At 43.4% G+C, this 25,844-nt stretch overlaps 1 protein-coding gene across 2 annotated transcripts in view; it reads right to left on the bottom strand.

The window, feature by feature from the left end:
• LRRC28 (leucine rich repeat containing 28) overlaps positions 1-25,844 on the bottom strand; it is a 65,771-nt gene that overhangs the window by 17,386 nt on the left and 22,541 nt on the right. For both annotated transcript variants that reach the window (XM_077263388.1, XM_077263389.1), the window contains exons 2-6: positions 22,571-22,792; positions 22,142-22,182; positions 8,397-8,434; positions 5,792-5,929; positions 1,279-1,485 (exon numbers count right to left, since the gene is read on the bottom strand). In XM_077263388.1, the coding sequence (XP_077119503.1) occupies positions 1,279-1,485; positions 5,792-5,929; positions 8,397-8,434; positions 22,142-22,182; positions 22,571-22,774 (628 nt within the window). In that variant the 5' untranslated portion in view covers positions 22,775-22,792. The remainder of the gene's footprint in view (positions 1-1,278; positions 1,486-5,791; positions 5,930-8,396; positions 8,435-22,141; positions 22,183-22,570; positions 22,793-25,844) is intronic.

Below are 25,844 nucleotides of genomic sequence, written 5' to 3' on the forward strand. Positions count from 1 at the left end.
GAAATACAGGACTCTCTGAAAACTAGCAGTGTGGCTGTTTCAAGATGCACAATAAAGAGGCACTTGAAGAAAAATGGGCCGCATGGTCGAGTCACCGAGTCACTGCGTAAATGCCAAAAAGTATCTCACCTACAATACGCAAAACAGCACAGAGACAAGCCTCAAAACTTCTGGAACAAGGTAATTTGGAGTGATGAGACCAAAATTTACCTTTTTAACCACAACCATAAATGATACATTTGGAGAGAGGTCAACAAGGCCTATGATGAAAGGAACATCATTCCTACTGTAAAGCACGGAGGTGGATCGCTGATGTTTTGGGGATGTGTGAGCTACAAAGGCGCAGGAAACTTGGTCAAAGTTGAAGGAAAGATTAATGCAGCACATTATCAGCAAATACTGGAGGCAAATTTGCACTCATCAGCACGGAAGCTGCGCATGGGACGTATTTGGACGTTCCAACATGACAACGATCCAAAACACAAGGCCAAGTCTACCTGTCATTGGCTACAGCACTACAAAGTAAAGGTTCTGGAGTGGCCATCTCAGTCTCCTGACCTCAATATCATTGAGCCACTCTGGGGAGATCTGAAGCGCGCAATTCATGCTAGACAGCCCCGGAATTTACAGGAACTGGAGGCTTTTTGCCAAGAAGAGTGGGCAGCTTTACCATCTGAGAAAATAAAGACCCTCATCCACAACTAACACAAAAGACTTCAAGCTGTCATTGAGGTTTAAGGGGGCAATACACGGGATTAAGAATGGGGTATGTGAACTTTTGATCAGGGTCATTTGGATGCTTTGGGTTGTCATTATAATTTAAAAAGAGAAAACACAGTAGTTTGACAACTGGCTTCACCCAACCACTAACCATGAGTGGAGAAAAAGTTTTGGTGTCATCATTCATATTCTCTGAAAAAGACCAAGAAAGCAAAAATTCTGCTGGGGTATGTAAACTTTTGAGCACAACTGTACATAGATGTCACCATACTATTGAATACCAGTATATGGTTTTTGGTAAAATCTCTTTCAGTTTAGGATTTCAGTCACTGAGTTCTTCTAGATCTTATCTTGCGTCATTACTTCAAAGAAGACAGGATGATGCCCGGTAATGATTCTATCTAGTCTTAGCTTTCTTGTAAGTCTGTCTGTCGTTAACACAACCTTAAGGGTCCGTGTGATTTTTATTTTGTCAGGATATATTTTACATATAACAGCTCCTGAACATTAACAATTCAGAAAAAGACATTGTCATCTGCCTTTCTCCATCGCACTTACCCAAAGGCAGAGATGCCAGGCGGTTCCCAGCCATGGAGAGCTCGTTCAGACTAGCCAGCTGGCACAGTTGGCGTGGAACGCTGCACAGGAAGTTCCGATCCACGGTCAGATAACGCAACGACTGGCAGAGGTGCAGCTTCTCTGGTAAACTGGCCAAGTGATTGGTGGAGAGGTCTAATGTCTGCAGGTCTTTCAGTTTTCCAATTTCTGAAACGTGAGTACAAGTCTTAACCACACAGCCTGAAGAAGGCCATTCACACAGAAGAGGATTCACATCACAGATGTACACTACTTTAGGTTTTGCATGTAATGTTCCTTTTCTCAAACCCTGAAAATCCATATTTGGGGCTCGCTGCAGCCTTGTCAGGACTGCTCTACGATTAAATATTAATTTACAAGATCATGAAAAAAACAGTAATAATTCCAGTTATAAAACTGTCCTATTTTTAAAAGGAATCTGTCAGTAGGTTTTTGCTATGTAATCTGAGAACAGCATAACGTAGGAGCAGATACCCCGATTCCAGAGATGTGTCACTTACTGGGGATGTGTTTTGCTGTTTTAATACAATAATGAGTTTATCAGCAGGAGATTATCACTACACGAGAACTTGGCAATTGCAGGGTAGTCCAACCAGCCCCGCCCCTTCCCCACACTGATGAGCAGCTCTCTATCACTATACAATGTGCACAGAAAGCTGTGATGTCGGCGAGTTATACACAGATCAACAACTGAGCTCTGCTAAATCTGCAGCAGAGAAAACTGTCACTATCACAACTGCTGAACCCAGTAAACTAAGTGATACATCACTTGAATCAGGGTCTTTGTCTCTACATCATGGTGCTGACAGATTACATAGGAAAAACCTGTGGACATAATCCAATTCAATGCTTCTTGTCTAGATATTGTTGTTACATACTCGTGTCGCCTCATACTCTTGATTCCCTCCTGACACCCACTGAGAGAGTTTACTTTACCATCTTTCTTTAGGAGCGCACTGCTCTGCAGCTTCCCAAATTCCTGACAGTCTGGACCACTGGTATTGTTACACAACAGGCTTGAACTTTACTGTCAGCTTCAGAGCAGTGATTGAAAAGTCTACAGCTTGTAAGCGCTGCTCCTATTGCCTAGAAGACCGGCCATTGCTGATAGACTATCGGCAGCGAGCTGAGCACAAAATTAGAAGTCACTTTGTTCTTGAGAACGGAGTAGATATTTAGTAACAAGCAGAATGCAAAGCGGATTGATTTTACAAGCACTTTGTGAATTTAACCATTTAATATAGTGAGAATGAGCCTTTAAAGCATTAAAGTGTAACTAGCACGAACATTTTTATATGTTATATGTCCTATAGATCAGTACTACTATGGGTTCTGAGACCCCACTTATTGCTCATAAGTAGAGGTGAGCGAATATGTTCGGCAAGCTATAGAGTCACAATACATGCATGGACAGCCCAACAATCAGGCTCTCCAGGGTGGATGTGTTGTGACTATCACACAGCCGCGACACAACCAGCTGCAGAGCCGGACAGCCGGCGCGCTCCATGTATCCGGGTTCCCTCTGCAGCTTATTCGGTAAGAGCTATAACTTGCCGTATAAGCCCTGACCCAATCAAATTCGCTCATCTCTACTCATACGGCAAATTTTAAAGAAAAAAAAAAAAAAACAGATCCGGTGCAAATTGTGAAAAACTGATGCGACGGATGCGTTTTTTTTTTTTTACCCGGGGATAGAGTTTGGACTTCCTGTTCCAGGGAGGAGAGGAAAATGCAATGCTTTAAAAAAACGGAATCGGTTGCCGGCTTCCATCATTTCACCCGTTTCATCTGTTTTTAGCCGGAACCATCGCTGTGCGTTTTTTCGCTGAACAGAAAAAAACGTTCCTCTGTATGTTTTCTCCGGCCGCCGGAAAACTAATTTTCGATCCGGCAAAAAAAGGATGAAACGTGAGGCCATCCGTCGCAATCCTGCGATAATACAAGTATGAGGAAAAAACTAATACTAAAAAATACTATGAGGAAAAAACGGATCCAGCAGCAACTTTTCCCGGATCTGTTTTTTTCAAAATTCACCAGATTGTGCCTGACGGCAAGAACCTGATGTGTGAAAGGGGCCTTACTGAGTGGTGAAAAGGCCTGCTTATTGAGCTTGTACACAATGTAACATTTTATTGTGTCCACACACTGTCGGGATACTTTTGGGCTATGTTCACATGTTGCGTTTTTGCTCAGGTTTTTTTAAAGGAAATTTTCACCTGTGTCTTAGGCTACTTTCACACTAGCGTCGGGAACAACCCGTCGCTGTGCGTCGGGCCGAGGTTCCCGACGCTAGCGTGGTCTCCGCCGCACAACGGGGGCAGCGGATGCATTTTTCCCACGCATCCGCTGCCCCATTGTGAGGTGCGGGGAAGTGCGGGGAGGTGGGGGCGGAGTTTCGGCCGCGCATGCGCGGTTGGAAAAAGCGGACCGTCGGGAGCAAAAAACGTTACATGTAACGTTTTTTTCTCCCGACGGTCCGCTACCACACGCCCAAGCGTCGCAAAACGGATGCGACGTTTGGCAATGCGTCGCAAATGCGTCGCTAATGTTAGTCTATGACGAAAAAACGTATCCAGCAAGAACTTTTGCTGGATGCGTATTTTCGGCAAAACGACGCATTTGCGACGTATTGCAGTTAACGCTAGTGTGAAAGTAGCCTTACAGTACCAGCAAAGCCTTTAAGATTTCAGAAATCTCACGTACACATACTGTTTTTTTTTCTGACCGATCTGGAAAACTGCAGCGTGTCACTTCTTTCAGCATTGTTGTAGTGTTTATTCACCCAAAGGAAACAATGGACAAGTGCAAAAACCTAAGGCTACTTTCACACATCAGGTTTTCAGTGTCAGGGTAAATCCGGCGAATGTTGGAAAAACTGGATCCGGCGCAGATTTTGAAAAACTGATGCGATGGATCCGTTTTTTTTTTTTTACGGACCCGACTAGCATATCTAGATTATTGGATAAAAAAAAATTTGGAGCATGCTCAGATTAAAAAAAATGGATCAGGCCACCGGATCCGCCTTTTTCTGGATCCGGCACCTTCCGGCTCCCATAGGCTTTCATTGTAGCAAACATCCGGATCCGGCGCTTCACGCTTTTTCGCCAGAGACCAAAAAGTTGCTATGGACGTTTTTTCAAGAAACCGGAAGCGGCAGATTTGCCGGATCTGGCGAAAACCGGATGAAACGCAATGTCATCCGATGCAATCCGGCACTAATACAAGTCTATGGGAAAAAAAACCTGATCCGGCGGCAACATTTGCCTGATCCGGTTTTTTGAAAATTCGCTGGATTTAGCCTGACACTAAAAACCTGATGTGTGAAAGTAGCCTAAGGAAATTAAATCCTGCTTGTTTTGGCCACTAAACTTTATCAATATGCACAAGAGACAACAAAGCTGCAGCAATGAAAACTCAGCAAAACCTCCTTTTTGTAAGCATCATCTTTACTAACAAAAGCAGGTTTTGCCTGCAGAAAAAAAACGCAAGGTGTGAACATGGCCTTACATAGGATTCCTGATACTTTGTAGCTCGGTCAACAAGAACTGACGAACTAGAAGCGGCTCCTGGACACAGTAACTGGACGTTCTGATAACAAGAGCAGCAGGGGCGCCATAACAAGTATGTAACAACAGGATCTACACTTTGTAGCTGAAAAATTGTTCTGTCCGTGCAGAGTAAGGTAAGATTTAACGGCGGTACAGCCCCTATAATTGTGTGGCGAAATCATGTAATACAACTGTTACCGGCCTGCCTCTGAACATCAGGTTTACAGGATGGAGGACATTTTTCCAACATGCCCAAGCTTTTTGTCGCACCTGCCTGCTGTCAGACACATCCTGCAGAGGCCAGGGTCCTTCTCCTTAGCCATGTCTTACCCAAGCACGGGTGATGGCAGAGGGCGGCCTCGTTCTGCTGTCCCCAATACCAGCTCTGCAGCAAATGACCTTGATATGGCCGCTCCGTCTCCAACCTGAAAAGCCATCTGAGTACTATAAACGTATGACAGAACTTCTCACCGTTCATTTCCTTTACATAAATGGGTTTAAAGAGGTTCCAAGGCAGATAGTCACAGCAAAAGCTTCACAATCTGACGGTTACATTCCTGGTAATCGGTTTCATTTTACAAAATGCTGCTAATATTTACCGTACTCATTTCATGCAAAATGTAGCTATCATGTGGCCAAAAACCAAAATGTGCAGAAAAATACTATGTAAATGATAGTACAAAGACATGACGGGATCGCTCTGCTGTTCCCCTCCTGCCGCAATGAACAACATGTCAGGGTTAAAAGAACGCTCAGGAAACCAGGCTGTACCTGGACAGTTGCAGTATTAATCACACAGCATTTCCTTTCACTACCACTTCTACTTTACAAGAAAGACACATGGCTCTGACGGGCAACATCTGGTGGTCTCCGACACCTGCAGGAGCCGGCTCAGTGGGCAGATGTGCATGGAGGTCATTCCTTACCTGGAGGAAGGTATTTCAGGCGGTTGTTCGTTAGCCGTAAATGGCGCAGTGATTTAAGCCTTCCAATGTCGGGGCACAAGATTTCCAGAGCATTATCACTGAGGTCCAGGGACTGCAGCTTCACCAGGGAGCCGATGGCTGCGGACAACAGGAGAAACGCCTTGAACCCCTTCCCCAACACACAACTTGTCAGTTTTGCTCTTCCATTTCTTATACTCTTCATCCAAGAGCCATAACTTCTTTACTGTTGTGTCAACGCGAGTTGTAGCTTTTAATGCCGCCAATTATTTTACCAAAGCGTCAAAAACAGCAAAACAAAATCTAAACCTGGGGTGCAATGGTGAAAAAAAGGTGCAATTCCACTATCTTTTTTTGTTTTTTTTTACAGCATTCATTAACCCCTTGGCTTCACAGCCAGTTTTGGCCTTTATGACAGACCATTTTTTTATTGTTGCATTCTATAACCTTTTTTACAACAATCATTCGAGGGCTTGTTTTTTTTTTTTTTATTGGGGGGGAGGAGGATTAGTTGTATTTGTCAGTGGAATCAATTTTGGGGTACATATACCTTGTTAACTCTTTATGGGAAGGAATATAGGCAAGTCTACAATTCTGACAGTTTTTTTGCATTTCACGCCATTTGCTGTACTTCAAAAGTGCTCAGGACAAATTTATTATATAGTCTTATTATTTTAGACAATAAAATACAAACTTTGAAAAAAAAAAAAAAATCACTTGTTTTTGTGTCTCCATATTCGACAGTCATAAGTTTCACAATTTTCCATCAGTGGAGCTGCATGGTGGCTTATTTTTTGCATGACAAACAGTAATTTTTGTTGGTATCATCTTGTGGTGCATGTGACTGTTTAATCACTACATTACACTTATGGGGAGGCCAAATCAATTTGTGGGACCCCGAGCCAACAGCCAGGTCAGTAACGTCCGGCCGCTGGATGGGAGGCACACAAATGTCTTGGCTTCTGGGATCCCCGATGTGGCGTTTGATTCACTTATTGGTCCCACAACGGAACTTGTCTATATTGCGCAGTGCATTATCTAACTTGTCAGTATCTGATTGACATTTAGCCTATCAGGTTGAATCTGATAGGCTGAGGTTTATGGCAAACACGGAGGCCATTATTAGGCCTCCTTGCTGCTATAGCAACAATAGGCACCCCACGAACGTGCTGCGGGGGTGCAGATGGGCTGAGAGTGATTTTCCTCTGTTGAACTCCTCACATGTCGCCATCACTGTTGACAGCTACATCTGAGTGTTTAAAGTGCTGGGATCGGAGCTAGGTCTGGTCCTAGAATACATAGGATCTGTAATAAGTAGCTGAGTTCATGCTATTTTTATTTATCTTAGTGTAAAAAAATGGCTCCTATCTATGTATCTGAAAAGCTCAGTTTTTGAGAGAGGTGAGTCTACTATCATACAGAAACAATGACAGTACCATTTAATAAGGTAGCCTTCTTATTGGCAGGTGAGCTTATACAATTTGATCAAAATATGAGCAAAAAAACTCAACTGAACCTTAAGGCCCCGTCTCACACAGCGACGCTGCAGCGATACAGACAACGATGCTGATCGCTGCAGCGTCGCTGTGTGGTCGCTGTGTGGTCGCTGGGGAGCTTTCACACAGACAGCTCTCTCCAGCGACCAACGATCAGGGGAACGACTTCGACATAGTTGAAACTGTCTTCAACGATGCCGAAGTCCCCCTGCAGCACCCGGGTAACCAGGGTAAACATCGGGTTACTAAGCGCAGGGCCGCGCTTAGTAACCCGATGTTTACCGTGGTTACCAGCGTAAATGTAAAAAAACCAAACAGTACATACTCACCCTCTGTTGCCCGTCAGGTCCCTTGCCGTCCGCTTCCTGCTCTGACAGTGCACCCGTACAGTGAGAGCAGAGCGCAGCAGTGACGTCACCGCTGTGCTCTCACTTTGCGGCGCTCAGTCAGAGCAGGAAGCAGACGCCAAGGGACCTGACGGACATCAGATGGTGAGTATGTACTGTTTGTTTTTTTTTACATTTACGCTGGTAACCAGGGTAAACATCGGGTTACTAAGCGCGGCCTTGCGCTTAGTAACCCGATGTTTACCCTGGTTACCAGTGAAGACATCGCTGGATCGGTGTCACACACACCGATTCAGCGATGTCAGCGGGACCTCAACGACCAAAAAAAGGTCCAGGCCATTCTGACACGACCAGCGATCTCACAGCAGGGGCCTGATCGCTGGTACGTGTCACACATAGCGAGATCGCTACTGAGGTCGCTGTTGCGTCACAAAACTTGTGACTCAGCAGCGATCTCGCTAGCGATCTCGCTATGTGTGACGGGGCCTTTACTGTATAACTCCAGTAAAAAAAGCCTTAATTACATAAACAAGATTGAAGTCATTACATGTCTGTCTATCTTAACGCGCGCAGAGAGCGGTGCCATCTGTGTGTTCAGTTACTTTTGTATTACAGATTTTCACCTGCACATTTATTTCACTTTGCTAGAAGGTGATCATATATAGATGATTTTTGGAATATACGTGTAAGCATACTATCCAAGGAGAGGGACACTTGACCAAATTATCATGTAACGACACTTACCTTCTGGGACAAACACAATGTTATTTGAGTGGAGATACCTTCGAAAATAAAGAAGAAAAAAAATCCATGAACAGCTGTTACCCTGAAGGACTTCATCTAGGACATACATTTCCAGACATGTTAATACACTAGAAGCATCAAGGGCAAAGAAGAAGAGATAATGTTATACTACAGAGAAGAAGGCAGGCAGAAATATATGATGGCACATGTTGAACTCATTACAGCCACCAATTCCAGAAAAAAACAAAAATGTGTTGTGTGAACGCAGCCTAAGGCCTGTCCCACACGTCCATATAATTCCGGTACCGGAAACAATCGGTACCGGAATTGTCCGTGTGCCCCTACGTTTCTGGTGTACATCAGTGTGGCACACTTGCGGCACACGTGTGCCGCCCGTGTGCCCACTGGGTACCACACGCACCGTGCTGGGTACCACACGTACCAGCATCTGGTGCTGAATCCGCGATTCATATCTTCTCTGCAGCAGCAATGTTTAAAAGAAAGATCGATCTGTCCGCCGCCCTCCTACCCCCTGTGCGCCCCCCCCGCTGTTCTGAAAATACTCACCCGCTTCCCTCGTTGGCTGTCGCTGCTTCCTGTCCTGACCGCACCTTCTACTGTATGCGGTCACGTGGGGCCGCTCATTTACAGTCATGAATAGGCGGCTCCACCCCTATGGGAGGTGGAGCCGCATATTCATGACTCTAATCGGCGGCCCCACGTGACCGCATACAGTAGAAGCCAAGGTGCGGCCAGGACAGGAAGCAGCGACAGCCAACGAGGGAAGCGGGTGAGTATTCTCTGAACAGCGGGGGGGGGGGGGGGGGGGGCGGACAGATCGATCTTTCTTTTAAACACTATTATTCATATCTTCTATGCAGCAAATGCTGCTGCAGGGAAGATATGAATGGCGGCTTCAGCACCATGTGGGGGGGGGACAGCGCTTACTGGAGCGCTGTCTCCTGCACACCACAGGGACTGCACACGGAGAACGTCCGTGTGCGGTCCGTGTTTTACACGGACCCATTGACTTTAATGGGTCCGTGTAATACGTGCGCTCCCACGAACACTGACATGTCTCCGTGTTTGGCACACGGAGACACGGTCCGCAAAAAATCAATGACATCTGCACAGATGCATTGATTTTAATGTGTCTACGTGTGTCAGTGTCTCCGGTATGTGAGGAAACTGTCACCTCACGTACCGGAGCCACTGACGTGTGAAACCAGCCTTAGAAGAAGCACTAATATTCTGCCAGACACCGTTCCCTGATGTTCTCAAAAAAGTTTAGTGTTTGCAGTTACTGAGAAGTCCCCAGATAAATGGAAGTTTAAGCGAAATGTCTCACTCTGATTACATGACTCTGACCGTAGATGTGCGACTCCTGGATTTAAAACACTAAAGATACTGGACTGTCACCTCTGACTTTCTTCACTAGTCAGAAGGAGTACTATATGCCTTAGCTAGTCCGAAGGGCGACCATAAGGGCCCTCCTATACTGCACTTAGTCATAGAATGGACTCGTTTTCTTTTGCAGGACTTATACTGTTACTGTAATGGAACAAAAAAAAAAAACAACGTCTAATCGAGCATGAATAGTCTTTGTGTTCTTCCACAAAGATATGACACAGTTTAGTGAAAGAAATGGATATTCTTTATAGCAATTTTGGCACAATTTGAATGCAGTTGTAGCTCAATTTTACCAAAATGTAATCACTATGTTGTCAAAATGTTGGCATGTTTGGAGCAATTTCAGCACAATGTTAGTACGTTCCTTGGAGCACAAGTCAAAAGAGCATGTCTAAAACGAATTATAAATGTGTTGTAAAGCACGAATTGGAAAAAATTAACAAATTTCTGGTGCAGGTCGCTTAGTAAGTCAACCCCACTTCATATAGCTAGATTATATCTAGTGATGAGCGAGTATACTCGTTGCTCAGGTTTTTCCCGAGCACACTCCGGTGGTCTCCGAGTATTTCTGACTGCTCCGAGATTTAGTTTTCCTTGCCTCAGCTGCATGATTTACAGCTGCTAGCTAGCCTGAGTACATGTGGGAGTTGCCTGGTTGCTAGGGAATCCCCACATGTAATCAAGCTGTCTAGCAGCCGTAAATCATCCAGCTGAGGCGATGAAAACTAAATCTCCAAGCAGTCACAAATACTAGAAGACCACCCGAGCAACCAGTACACTCGCTCATCACTAATTATAACCTAAAGTGATATCTGACTTTCCCCTATGACCTTCTTCACTTGTCAATTTCCCCAAAATTACATAAAATTTGCACCAGATTAAGCCAAATTTTCATCAAAATTGTGATAAAATTTCAGCATAACCACAGAAACATGTATTACTAAATGTGTGCCAACATTTGTCATAACTTTAAGGACTGTTTGACATATAAGGCGAGGTTCAGACTAGCAACAGAAGTTCAGTTTTAGGAATAGAAAACTGAAAAGGGATTCATCCTATGACTAATTATATTGGTGTCTGTTTGGTTTCCATTTGGGTGGCCACTATTTTATCTAGCTAATACTCCTTACGAGTGAAGAAAGTCAGAGGTAAGAGCCAGGTATCATTTTAGTTTTACATCTAGGTGCCAAGTGTATCAGAGAAAGAATCCTGCATCAATTAATCTCTATGACAGACACCCAAGGATGTCCTAACGGTGATATACATTGGCTATTAGACTCGGTCAATTATAAACACCGACAAGAGAAGGAGTAGAAAAATAACAAACATTCTTTATTTTTGCTGTATGTTACGCTTGTTAACAGCAATAGTTATGAGTTTCAGTAAAAAAAAAAATCGAATGCTAATTGTTTAATTGAAAAATAAGTAGAATCTGTCGGTAGGATCAACCCTCCTAAGCCGCCAATATGAGCATTTAGGTCGTAGGATGCTGAATAAAATGATACCTTTATATCTGCAATCTGAGGTCTTACTCTAGAAAAATCCACATTTTTCTTAAAAAGTAAATTAACTGTTAAGTTCTATGGGCCGGACACTGATCTGTATGAGAGCCTGCCTCCAGAGGTTTTTATAAATGGTATGGGGCATTACCAGTGTGAGACATGTAGATCAGGAGAGCAGACTGTCAGTCATTACATGTCTCACACTGGTAACTCCCCCTTTAATTTACAATAAGCCCAAGAGGTAAATTCTCATGCAGATCTATGTCGGGTAGATCTTACCAGGTCATTTATATGTTAAGAGAAATGTGGATTTCTTTGCAATGGCATTAAATTGGAAAAAGCTGCAGGAAATGGAATCTTTATAGGAATCATTCCCCTCGAAACAGAATTTCTGATCTGCAGTGTATAACTATATTTGAAATCCCTGCTCTTTCTATGCTTAGATGATGATCCAATTTATTGATCGACTTCCCTATGTGCATACAGCAATTCATTACTGTTCACATGAATCTTAAAGGGGGAATATACTTTCAACAAACGTTTCTGAATGAGCTATTGTATGTAACGAATAACACACTTTCTGGTCATTATATGACTTGTAGCTTGCATTTTCAGACGTTTTTCCTTCTTCAGACTCTAGTTCGTGATTTGCAATTGACTCTGAGCTCGTGGTAAGAGATTAGCTGCTAAAATATCTTCGAAAAGTAGCACAGCACAAAGAGAGGGATTCTTGCTCTTGATTCCTTAGATAGCACACAGACAAAAGCAGCAGAAGCATGGATAAAATTATGCAGCACTACTAAGCTGTGCAGCTGTGAATCCAGATCTAGGGCAAAATAAAAAAAAATAAAAAACTTATAAAAAAGCTCTACATGATCTTTCTGTGTCTCCCTATGCTTATCTTCTCCCTCTTTATCCTTACTGAGTACAAAAGGAGTGGTAATCCAACACCTCCCTGCGCTGACAGTAAATGTTCTCTTGCGAAAGATGGAGTTGAACTGTTTTTCAGAGTGGATGATATGTTTATTAGGAAGGGGGAGGAGACTTCACTAATAAGGTATATTGCAAAGTTTCTTATATTTGTTTGTACTATTGATTTATGCAAGGTTTCAGCAGTGTTAAATAAAATATACTGAACATACTGCAGATGGGCCTGCACATGCAACATGATCACTTTCTTGTGAAGATAAGCACTTAAAAATTTATAGGGGTTAGAGCTATGAATTTTGTAATACAATTATATAAAAACGAAACAGCAGAGTTTTTGACCAAATTACAGCAATAGTCCTCCGCTGACAGGTCTTTGGTATAATAATGGAAGCATGGCCCGTGCCTGTGGGTAAGGTTTGTGAAAACATTCCAACCTGTACACAGAACTTGGCGTACCTCAAGTGTCCTGAAAAAGCAATCTTAAAATTAGTTCCCTATGGGACATAACTGATCAGGTCACCGACAAGCCCTTGAAGACAATTGAGATATATCCAATTAATATTTATCATCTATGGGCCTTCATTTGGGGACTATTTATTCTGCACAGAACATGTAGCCTAGAGATGATAATATAAGTTAGCAGACAATGTAATATTCTTCATTTATTGTGCCACATGGTTGATTGTTGCAGTATTTCCATTAAGTGACCCGTTGTGTCTATTACAAGGATTTCGTGACTGCTAAAGAAACGTCAGGTCATTAATTATATGAAGACAGATAGGAAATGACACAGGTAAAAGAGAAATTGATTTCACAGCGGTTTTCGCATTTGTGCCAGAGGCATGTCACAATGACTTTTCTACTCTGCTTAATTTTGGAGAGGGTGTTCAGACTTTGTCCTGTGTACAGACTGTGCCCACCAAGATACCCGGGAAGTCCTTCACCATTATGAAGGGCACATTGAAAAACTAGTGTCTGGGTTCTGGCTAGCTTCCCGCTGGCGACACTGCCATGTTAATATACTTGATCTTGCCTGCCCTTCGTCTCCGGTTTAGACAAAGCTGACTGCCGTTTATGCCACCAGTCTGAAGGACGATCTCCCTCCCTCAATCCTCTTTGTCTTGTAAGAAATGCACTTGTAATTCTTTACTAAACGCAACCGCTCTTGGTATATCTTGTCCAGATTTAGAGTGTTGTGTTGGGCAGAAAGAGTTGCAACACTCTGATCCAGCAACTATATCAGTTGTCTGTGGCTGCAGGACCAGAACCTGGGAACCTTTCACCTGCCAGCATCCCTGTCTCCTCTTCTGATTAGTAAGTCTGGCTGTTACATACATGACCTTCATTCGGGCTTTGCTCCCATCACTTGGTCTGCTGTACTCAATTGTGCTCCATATCGGGCTTTGCAGATGGCCAAGTGATCTCAAATGATCAACTGCCAGGGCCTACCGAGACACACACACCTGTGTCTTGGCATTAAGACTTTCTAGTTGCGCAGAAGAACTGTCTGTTACCTATTTCCGGTCCTCCAGGACCTCTGGTACGTATCTGCCTGCGGCTTTCAGGATGTCTCCCGTCCACCAGCAGCTTCTGGGACCTCTACTACCTATTCCCAATCTTCCAGGATGTCTCCTGTCCACTTGTAGCTTCCAGGACCTCTCCCACCTGTCCCTGCTCTTCCTGGACCTCTGCTAAGTATCCATGTGCAGCTTCCAGGATCTCTGCAACCTGTCCCCAATCTTCCAGGACCTCTTCTACATGTCCGATTGCGGCTTACAGGACGTCTCTTGTCCGCCTGTGGCTTCCAGGACCTCTGCTGTTATTAGTCTTCTAGGACCCCTGCTGCTACCTGTTCCGGGACTCCGGTCTGTCTGCAGCTTCCGCACATCTATCTATTTCCCACGTGCCTGAACTGCATGCTGCACCCATGCCCGTGGCCCATATGCACACCCGGACCTTGAGTTTTGAGGATCCACCTCACCTAGATGGCCCAACATTGGCACGGACTACTGATGAGGGTCGACTGGGCCAGGGCCCTGCAAATCATTTTACGCAAGTCTAAATGCAAGTTTTTTTTTAGATACAGTCTAAAACACTAGGTGTCCTCTAAGTGTTTTGTTTGGAAAGAAAAAATAAGATTTGTAGCTTTTTTACTTTAGACTTTGTACTTTTGCTTCCAAGCACAAGGTAATCCACAAAGTAATTTGGTTTATGTGTTGATTTAAAGTAAATATGAGAATGGCCATCTCTAAATGGTGGTGCTTACAAGTGTTCTGAGGTTATAGCCATGACTAGCAATCATAATGTGTAGTAAAGGGATTTTATATGGAAAGTCATCAACCTTTATGCACAAAGTGAATAGGGCAATATTTTGGGCTGTGTTAAAAGAAGCAAAAATTGCACGTGCAAACGCTGAAGATGAGGATATCAAACTTTTGAGAAATGGCCCAAAGTAAACTTGTCACCTATATATAAAGTCCTGGGTATGATTTTTTTTTTGCATGTTGTCCAGACACAATAGTGAAGATTGGTACAAAGGAGGTCAAACAGAGGCCGATATTTCATAATTTAGACTTCCATGTGCCTCCTTCAAGTCTGAAAATAAAAGCTATATGATTTTGTCCATCACCGAATTTGAAGAACAACAATTTGACAATGTGTTCTGCAGACCAAAATCATGCCTTGTGGGGACGCTTTTTGGTGCCGTCATGACGGTGCGGAGTTAACACTGAATCATATCTAATGGTGGACATGACAGCAATGAAACAAGTCTGTCTGTCCTATTGAAAAGTGCTTGGCCCATACTCCATGTCTGTTATATATATTCAGACATTCATTTCCATATGCGCGACACTATATGTGACAGGCCTAAATGAGTCTGACTCTTATCAGGCGCTGTATTGCCCTGAAATTCAGGTATGAAGCATAATAGGCTACTGACCCGATGTGGCGCTTGGTATCTGCGTAGGTGAGCGCTTGCGTTTCACCTTAGAGGTGCCCTGCGGTCCACAGTCTGGACGTGCGCTCCAAAATACCGGAAATGCGTTCCAAAGACCGGAAGCGCATCACACGCTAGGAGCGGAGCCTCGCTGACGCGCCTCCGAGCTCAGTGTTAAAAACTACAGAAGTGGGGAAACATGTAAAGCGGCGGATACAGGTTGTCACACTTCCCTGATGATTTCAAAAGGATGAAACGCGTCGGAAGACGCCATTCTCAACAGAGGCTTTATTGCTACTTCACCCTCTTTTGAGAGAACACATAGCAAGCTGTGTTTCTCCTACTTTGGGTGAGATTTACCCATATTGATGGGTTTTGAATATAATGCTGCTCTATATATGCCAGAGCTGTAGTTAAATGCCTGGTGTAAATTTTATAGTTACCGCTTAATGGGGACCATAAGGGATGCTCACAATTTCTACTGATGAGGCAGCATGATCCCACATATTTATGGGTGCATACCTGCGGTTATACTTGGTCAACCAGCCTCTTTATTATGCTGCTATATGTACTGACAGTGGTTGAATATACACATATGTTGAATAGTAACTTTTGATATGTGCCACATCTATGTGGTTTTGATGACACTTTATAGAGGTGCCCATTGATTGGGCCTTTATGGATACCATAAATGATCAAAAGTCCACATGTTGAATAAGCAAATTTTGACATAAGGATCCTCTGTGGATTTGACAATAACCACTTAAGGGTATTCATTGACTGTCAATAAGAGTCTTATAGGACAGGGCATTTGTTAAATAGGGGCACACCCTGCAAATGTTTGTGATCATAAGGAACAGCAGTGGCTGCCATGCCTATAGTCCTCCTTGGAAAATTGGCAGAGTCTAATTTTTGCTCTGCATTTTGGTCCCTATAGAGCCATTAGCCCTAGTCATTTACAGGGTCACAGGTCAGGTGACCATTCAGCACTGTCAGCATTTTTTTGTTTATTTCTCCTCCCCCATTTCTGTGTTGGTATAGGGTTCACTGGTGCACAGAGGTTTTCTTTTCCCTTCTTGTTGTGTTTTTGTGGGATTTTATACATTTTTTATATATACCTAATAAAGGTTAAGTTTTATATGTATCCAATTGCTACTCCCATGGTTTATTCCAGCCAGTTTGTTGGCATTCCCAAACAGAGGAGGGAAAAGTATGCAAATAGCGTATATAATTGAACAATGCAGGTTGGCCTCATTCACATCTCTCTCTGACCTCTGGATCCTGGTTGAAAGCCAGTTGATAACTATATAAAGAGACTTTCTTCTGATCGGGGTGACTCTTCAGGCTCTCAGCTTAAGGTACTACGGACCTGGCTGGAAGGACACAGGACGGCTTCATTGACCATCACTGAAACCAGGTACATCTGAAAGAAGGTTGGGACAATTGGGTCACCTGGCCACATACCTCACTGCTCTCGGTTAGCTTCCTAAGCTTGCTGTTACCTCCTCGCTCTGGGGGCCTGCCAAAAGTGGGGAGCCACTGGTGGGGGTATGCAACACTGGAAGCAGCTCTAATCCCGGCGAGTCAGCGGAAGGGTGAGACTTTGTAATTTGCACCATCTTAGGTAATTGCTGGGACAGTTCTATATGCTATTGGGTGTTGGTGGTTCAATAAGTTAGTGCCACGCTGTTTTACCCTCACCCTGTGTTGTCTGAGTAGTGTTCTGCCCAAGGGGAGAGAGAGCGGGCATTCAGTGGAATGAGCCCTGGTCCATGCAGGCTTTCTAACGACAGCCGGGCCAGCGGACGAGAGCACCCACTGACCCCGTGTCTCCACAAGAGCTATAGCGCTTTTGCAGACCCTTTGTGCTACCAGTAACATGGAAGCCCCCTATATTTCCAGTGACAGATGACGGACCTGACCGAGGACTTGCTTTTTTATGGACTGAGTTGAAGCTTTTGTTGGGAACATTTTACATAACGTTTGGGATCACATTTATCAGGCGCTCTATGCTGACACCTACATGGGGATTTTCCATCTAAAGCTCCAAATGACATGAATAAGATGAATCCCATGAGGGATCCATTCACTATAATGAGGCAGAAGAGTTATTCTGGACTCTGTCTGGCCTCTGTTCAGTGTTGTCCTTCTTTTTAGAAGTGCACAAAACTGGCGGACTGCTCTTTTATGCAATCCTAAAAAGATGGACCCCATAGCATTTAGGGGGTTAATTCACCGGGGTGGTGTGGGCACCGCTCCTGGCAGTGCCAGCCAGAGCTCAGCTGTAACTTACACCAAGCTGCCAGCTGTGATCGCTGTTTTTGCCATTACGGTATATGAAATTGTCGGGAAGGAGTTAAAAGACAAATGAGGACATTTAGGCTGCAATATTGCATGATTTATCCAGCAAAACAGAGTGACTGCACTGGGTTCCACTTTTTTCTTTGAATCCCCCAAAGATGCTCTGATATGGCTGAACTTGGCAGATCGAACAGGAGGAACCTCAAGCTAAAAGGGGCTGAACATATTTAAATCCTTGAGAGCATTGGTGGTTTGGTGACTTATATGTGGGGTGATTGAAGTCTATGTCACATATGTTCTCTCCCTCACAGGATCAATGTGGAAGTTACGAGTAATGGTGTGTTAAGGTTAATTATGCATATATGCAAGCTATATGGTTTAGCATCCGTGCGGCAGCCTCTATGTTGGAGACAATTGATACTAATTTTTCTTTTTTTACTGTGGAGCATGCACCAAATGGTTACGAGATGCTTTAGGCCCCATCCCTTACTGGTAAAGGCAGGTTTATGCTGGGTGGCAGAGGGGAGGGAAGGGGCGTTTGTTGGTTGGGGGTAAATATTTCTGTTGCGCAATCGGTTGGTCGATTGTTGTGCGGATTTTTCCGCACTGTTTTTGCAAAATCCGCAGGTAAACCGCAGTGCAGATTACCTGCGGATTTACCGCGGTTTTTGTGCAGATTCCACCTGCGGTTTTACACCTGCGGATTCCTATTATGGAGCAGGTGTAAACCGCTGCGGAATCCGCACAAAGAATTCACATGCTGCGGAAAAAACAACGCTGCGTTTCATGGTACTGTACAACGCATGGAAAACTGCTGCGAATCCGCAGCGTCAAATCCGCTGAGGATCCGCAGCAAAATCCACAACGTGTGCACATAGCGTCTAAAATCAGGATTGTATGGTCAGTAAAATATCTAGAATGGGTAGCATTGACAAGGATATTTGCATTTATTCACTACTTTGGTTAATTGGTGTAACAGTTAATTTATCTTGGAATAAAAGAGGTTTCAGGGACAATTCCAAAAGACGCGCAATATTTGACTATATGTCAAAAAGATCAGCCTGGCAATAATAGGACTACAAGAGATGCATGTGACATGTTCATTTAATCAATACAAATAGGTCCAGGATGGGGTATGGCCTGCTCTCTTTTTATTCCAACTACTCTAGGAGAGTCAGTCTTATAGTGCATAAAAGTATTCCCTTTAAATATATAAGCTGATGAAGGGAGGTGTGTAGGTGTCCGTTGCCTAATTTCACATTTTGAATGCGCCATTGTTGTAGTGTATGTTCCTCCTCCTTACTCTAACATTCAGCTAAAAGAAAAATTCTGATTAAACTGGCAGACTGGCCAGATATCCCTTTAGTAATTATGGGAGACTTTAACAATACATGTAATCCTTGTAGAAACACATTTTCTGCAGGAGAGAATTCTCTGTGCCCCTTTGGCCGCCTTATTACGATGGGTCTGGTTGGTGTCTGGAGAGAGGTTTCCTAACTCAAGGGTCTACGCCTGTGCCTCAACTACAAGATTATTATTTTGTTTTTCCCACTGAGAGCAATCTTTCATAGACATATCAAACCCTCTCAATGACTGATTTGGTGCTATGTAATCCTTTTATGATCCCGGGGCTCATTAATATGAATATTCTTCTAGATCTTTATCAGATCACCCTCTCCTATTGTTTCAGCTACAGGTGGATGCGACGAGGCCTAAGTTCTCTCAGGAGTGGAGGGGTAATCCATTTTGGCAATTATTGACTGTAATAACCCGAGGGGGCAACTATCAAATTCTTTCCCACTAATTTGGGCACACCTAAGCGTGGTGTGGGATGTAATGAAGGCCTTTTTGAGGGGCGTGTAAATAAGAGAAATAAAATCTGTTAAGAATAGCTCACAAAATTGGATAGTAGACCTGAAAACACAAAGGATGGGATAAGGAATTGCTGTTCATTAAAAAAAAAAAAAAAATTAAAAATAGCCCTGAGAAACTATCATAGTGGAAGGATTCACGCAAGGAACTTTGGGCATTCCAACTAGAACAGCAATTCTATGAGAAGGGAGAGACCACCGGTCGGTCACTTGCTAAGATGGTCTTCCAATAGAAATCTATAAACATTTTGATGAAGAATTGCTACCAAACTACCTGGAAATGGTTAATAATGCATTTTTATCAGGGGTGTTACCAAAGTCGTTATGTGAGGTGGCAACTGTTGTTCTGCCCAAGGAAGGAAAAGATGGAGAACCACCTGATTCTTACAGGCCTATCTCACTGCTGACGACAGATGTTAAGATATAGGCTAAAATTCTTGCCAACTGAGTACGGTTATTAAATCAGTAATTCTTCTAGACCAGGCTGGCTTTATGCCCTCTAGGTCAATGGCTATAAACTTCCGTAGGCTTTCTTTTAAAAATAAATCTGCGAGTGGCACAAGGGGATCCTAGTCAGAAGGTCGTCTTATCCTTAGATGCCACCAAAGCATTTGATAGTGTAGATTGGGGTTATATTTGGGCTGTGCTAAAAAAAACGGGGTTTGGCCCTAACGTTAGAAAATGGGTTATGCTGATGTAGAACGCACCAACTTCTAAAAGAAGAGGAAATGGAGAAATGCACAGGGGAACGACACATGGCTGACCACTTCTGCCCTTATTTTTCGCTGTATCAATTGAACCTTTAGCCTGTATATTAGACAATATACTGGGTATGAGGGTTTTAAATTTGGGAATCAGGAAGAAAAGATTGCTCTTTATGCAGATGGTGTATCATTATTTTTCAATAATATAAACATTTTGCTTTTAGTTATAATGGGAACCATACAGAGATTTGGGGCCTCCTTGAAATTGACCATAAAAAAAAAAAAAAAACTGAAAAAAAGATTTACATCAAAAGGGGTCGAACCAATGGGAAATTTGGTAAACAGTGGAGGAATTGGATTAAATGGCCAGCGGTGGTGTCGGCGGTGCTGGAAAGAGAAGTCACATTTTTCTTACTTCCCTACTATTTCAGATAAGAAACGCCTTACTGTAGGTTTAAACCTTTGTATGGATATTGTATAATATTAGGATGTGACTTCAGTTGGGTGAGAGGGATTTAAAACCCTTCATGACTGGGAGATTTCTTCAGTTTTTTTTTGCGCTTTTATTTTCCTTTCCCTTTTTTCCGAGAGCCATATCTTTTTTTTTTTTTTAGTTTTCTATTGACACAGCCGTAAAAGCGCTTGTTTTTTGCAGGCCGAGTTGCGTGTGTAAATCACATAAAGGATTTTACCATAAAATGTAATGAAGACCGGGTAAAATTATTCTAAATTGGATGAAATAGTGGGGAAAAACAATTCTTTTAGGGTTTTGTTTTTAGAGTTCAGGGTAAAAATGACCTGATAACATGAGTCTCCAGGGCGGTGCCATTACAGCAACACCAAACTCCAAACTTGTATAGTTTTTTCCCCATATTTTACTGAGTAAACAAATTCACAACTTAGTGACGTTTTTATTTTGGTACATACAATGCCCCGATTGCCAGGGTCACAGGAGGCTGTGGGGGAGGGGAGATCATTGTGAAGATGGCCGCCCAAACACATGTCCCCTACTGAGCTAGAAAGTGGCATTTCTGTGGTTGAAGAGCTCCATTCACTAATATTAGAGGCAGGTACTGGCTGTATAACACAGCCAGCACTCCCCATCGGGACTCCTGAGCCCGCTGCATACATGTGCACCAAATATACAGCAAAGACTTGGGCAATTGTTGGGAGGGATTAAAGCCTCTGCCCAGCGAGTTATGTGCGACCTCAGGAGCATTCTCAGAAAACAGAACAAATTAGGAAACAATTGCAGCCATCTATCACAATTGAGGTAGGTCATGCTGCGACACCAAAGGAACTCATTATGTGCAATGATGAAGACAACGCCGCAATGTCAATGTCGTGTGGCACAATGTCACCGTGTAGACCTAGATACACATCAGAATTGCTGCTTTTGTAATATTTTCATCCATCATAGAGAGCAATGACAAAAATGCCAAGACTGCCTCCAACCATATCTTTAAGGGGATCGTGTCACCATGTTTTCCCTATATAAATAGTCTCCACCACATTTGTGCTGTGTAGTCTGGCACTCCTTTATAAGAGCCTGGCTGCAAAAATGCCTTATACAATTGTTCCGGTCCATATACGGATCAGAGTGCTAGGCGACTCCTCTGTCCCCACAGTCTCCGTTGCTCTTGCTTTGATTGACGCGGCTGACGTCATCCACACAGCATGTTGCGCCTGTGCAACTCCTGTTCCCTACTATGAAGGAAAGAGAACGTACTCCGTGGGTAACGCAGAAGTCAGACACATCAATCAAGACTGGAGATGATGGTGATTAAGGGAATAAAGGAGGCACAGTCTGGAGACACCAGGGACAGAGGAGGCGCTGATAAGAAAATGCCTTTCATATTGCTTTTCTATATTCCAAAGTATGTGAGGCAGCAGGACTCTTATGAAGAGGTTGCAGGGATACTTTTCTAGACATCTGAAAGGTGGCGGATACAGTTTATATCTGGAGAATCTGGTAACAGGTCGCTTTTTTTTAGTAAGTAAATCAATGAGATTGACACAAGAAGGACTTTACCGCCCTCTAGTGGATACAATGGAATAAAACAGCTAATGTGAGAGGAGACCTACTTACAGTTCAACAAGATTTGGGAGCTTCTGCGCAAGATTTTCCGGCTGCAAAATAGAAACAAAAGAACAAAAACACATTATACATCTGTATATACCAAGATGAAAGCTGTGCATTATTGTTACTTCCGGAAGGGCCCAATTCAATGTCCTCTTATTTATTAAGGCTCCAGTGTATTCGGAGGCGAGCAGCACAGGCATATTAATATACTATTCAGACGCTAGTGTATCCATTGATTCTGTGTCACTTGTACAGAACTGCAGGATGTGTCGGTCTTGCAGCCTTCCTTCCATGGCGGTGGGTACCGTGACATGTTAGGCTATGCCCACTTCTGATTTATGTATGCCAAATCATCTGACCGCCTGTTAGTACGTGGGTGGCATCTGGAAACTGGCTGCCCGAATGACCCCGCACGATTCATGTTCCTCTACTCACCAGTGTGGTCAGAGAGTTGCGCTTCATGTAAAGTCTCTCCAGATACTGAAGTCCTTCATCTTTCAGCAGTTCTAGGGGAAAGTGGTTTAGGTTGCGGTAATTTAAGAAGAGATTCTTGTGTCTTTCCAGCTTGGCCACAGAGATGGTCTGGCACAGTTCTGAAGCCATGTTTGGCTGGGGTCCATCCAACTGGACAAAGTGCATGTCAACATCTCAGATCATCTAGAAGGCAAGAAATTCAGTCAAGACATGACATAAAAACATGGCGGGGTACTCCCTTAATCCACTTGTAACGCAGCTGTAAAATTGGGGAATCACAACATCTACAATGTTCGATGCTAGGAAACAAGACTGAAGATGACTTCTGACCATCAAATCAGAACATTAAAGGGGTTGGCCACTATAGCGCCCCCTGGCTCCAGCATGCACACCATTGCACCCTGCTATGGAACTGGCTGCACTCTGTTTCCTGCAATCTTTATTATTATTATTATTATTATTATTATTTATTGTTATAGCACCATTTATTCCATGGCACTTTACATGTAAGGAGGGGTATGCATAATAAAAACAATCTCACCACAATTAATGCAGTAGTGGCCAGATTCAGTCCATTCAAAGGGTGAACTGCAGAACTACACTGGGATTATTGGGGTCCCAGTTGCTGATCAGTGATAAGTGTTAACCTGGTACAACCCCTTTAAGGTTGTCTGAGATCTCATTTTGTCACACTGTACTTAGGTAAACCAAATGCCATCACGTAGCCATAGTCATGGGGTAACTCCCTATAAAGTAAGGGCAAACTCATGTCTGCTGCTACATTTTCTGGCAATCATAGGAATGCCTTTTTAATTAAGCTGCTTTTCACTGGTGTTTTCCAGACTTTTTTTTTTAAATCCATTAAATAATTAAAAAAATCTATTCTTAATAATATTTTTTTATTTTAAAAATGCTGATAAAAATATCAAAAAGACACGGAGACAATTTCCAGGGGTCTTTTAGTCTTCCTAAACACTAAAGGGTTATTATGGGTTATTCACATCTCCAAGATCCTATCACAATATGTTAGCAAACTCTAAGGCTAGGGTCACATTGCGTTAGGGCAATCCGTTAAGCGCATAGCGCTAGCGGGTTGCGCTAACGCAATGCTTCCCTAGGGTCCGCGTTCGGCGTCCCCGCTAGCGCAGATCCCCGATCTGCACTAGCGAGGAACGGACCTCGGGCGCGCCGCGGACGCTGCAAGCAGCGTCCGAGGTCCGTCACTCAAATGACGCGACATCGCTAGCGCCCGCCCAATGTGGGCGGGCGCTAGCGACGCGCTCACTATTACAGGCTATGGCGGCGTTAATGGACTACGTTAACACCGCGTTATGCCGCGGTGTAACGTAGTCCGTTAAACGCGGTCACATAACGCAATGTGACCCTAGCCTAATTAGAAATGTTGTATAGTTCTTCTAAGGGCTCACACTCATCAGTGTAAATAAAATCGCCCCAATGTGGTTCCTGAAAAGTCGGACAAGCGTCATGTGAGTGGAGTGCGATTTTTTTTCAAGGAGCATTCATATAACATCCGTATGCAATATATTTTTAATATCAGCTTTCATATACAGTAGTTCTCTGTCATTTCAAGCTAGTTTTCTTAGTAGTAAAACAATTTTACATACAGAAATAATCAGTGCTTTATGTGTGTTATTTTCTGTACTTTTATTTATTTAATTTTGAAATAAATATAATGAAAAACTGGAGTGGAGTCCCCCTAATTTTTATTAACCAGCTGAGGGAAAGCAGACAGTTGAGAGCTGGTCTTCATAGCTTGGAAAGGGGGTAATAAACATGGAGCTTCCCGGGCTATTAATATCAGCCCAAAGTTGTCTACTTAGCATTTACTGGTTATTAACAAAGGGTGCCCCCCCTCAAAAAAAAAAATGACATGGGTTACCCCAATTGTTAGTAACCAGCAAAGGCTAGTCAGACAGCTGTGGGCTGATATTAATAGCCTAGGAAGGGGCCATGGATAATGGCCCCCTCCCAGACTAAGAACGAAAGCCCTCAGCCGCCCTAGAAATGGCGCATTCATTATATATGCCAATTCTGGCACTTAGTCTCTGCTCTTCCCATCTGCCCTGGTGGGATGGCAAGTAGGGTAATAGTATTAGGGTTGATGTTAGCTGACATCAAGCCCACGAGTTAGTAATTAAGGGGGGTCTATAAGACACCCCCATTACTAACCCCAGTCAAATGTAATAAAGACAAACACAGAGTAAAGTCCTTTATTTGAAGTAAAAACTTCCCGACTGTCTTTACCCATTTATTAATATCAAAATAAAAAGAAAAGTATTCTTCACCTGTCCGCAGATAATCCCTATGTGATTCTGTCTCCAGCCGGATGTTTTTTTGAGCAGTGGAATGATTCAACAGCTCAGAAAGCCAGCCAGAACACACGGAGATAGCAACATGGAAACGCTCATGCAGTGTCTATCGCTGACGTAAGGTCACCGGAGTTCATAGTCGATGAACCCAGGTCACCTTACTGACGTCACCACGCACATTGTGAGAATTTTCTGTCTTTATTACATTTGACTATGGGGTTAGTAATGGGGGTGTCTTATAGATGCCTTTCCTTTACTAACTCCTGCGCTTCATGTCAGATGACATCAACTCCAATACTATTACCCCACGTGCAACCGCAACAGGGCAAGTGACAAGAGCGAAGGCCAAGCGCTAGAATTGGTGCCTAATGGATGCGCTATTTCTGGGGCGACTGATGTTCTTAGTATGGAAGAAGGACAATATCAATGGCCCCTTCCTAGGCTATTAATATCAGCCCGCAGCTATCTGCCTAGCCTTTGCTGGGTGAGTATAATCTAACTTGTTTTTTTTATCTTTCAGGTTACATCGGGGGCTTATCTACAGCATTAGGCCATGTGCACACGTTCAGTATTTTTCGCGTTTTTTCGCTATAAAAACGTGATAAAAACGCGAAAAAAACGCTAACATATGCCTCCCATTATTTTCAGTGTATTCCGCATTTTTTGTGCAAATGTAGCCTTTATCTTCCCGCCTCTCTGCTGCATGCTGCCGCTTCGGTTTCTATAGCTGGTGTGCGGTGAAGGACCTGCGATGACGTCACGGTCTTGTGATTGGTCGAGACCGGTCATGTGACCGCTCACGTGACCGCAACGTCATGGAAGGTCCTGAACCACACCGGCATCTATAGGAACGGACGCCTGCAGTGAGTATAACCATTTTTTTTATTATTATTATTTAAACATTC

The sequence above is a fragment of the Ranitomeya variabilis genome, chromosome 5, assembly GCF_051348905.1.
Source record: "Ranitomeya variabilis isolate aRanVar5 chromosome 5, aRanVar5.hap1, whole genome shotgun sequence".
Classification (NCBI taxonomy): domain Eukaryota; kingdom Metazoa; phylum Chordata; class Amphibia; order Anura; family Dendrobatidae; genus Ranitomeya; species Ranitomeya variabilis.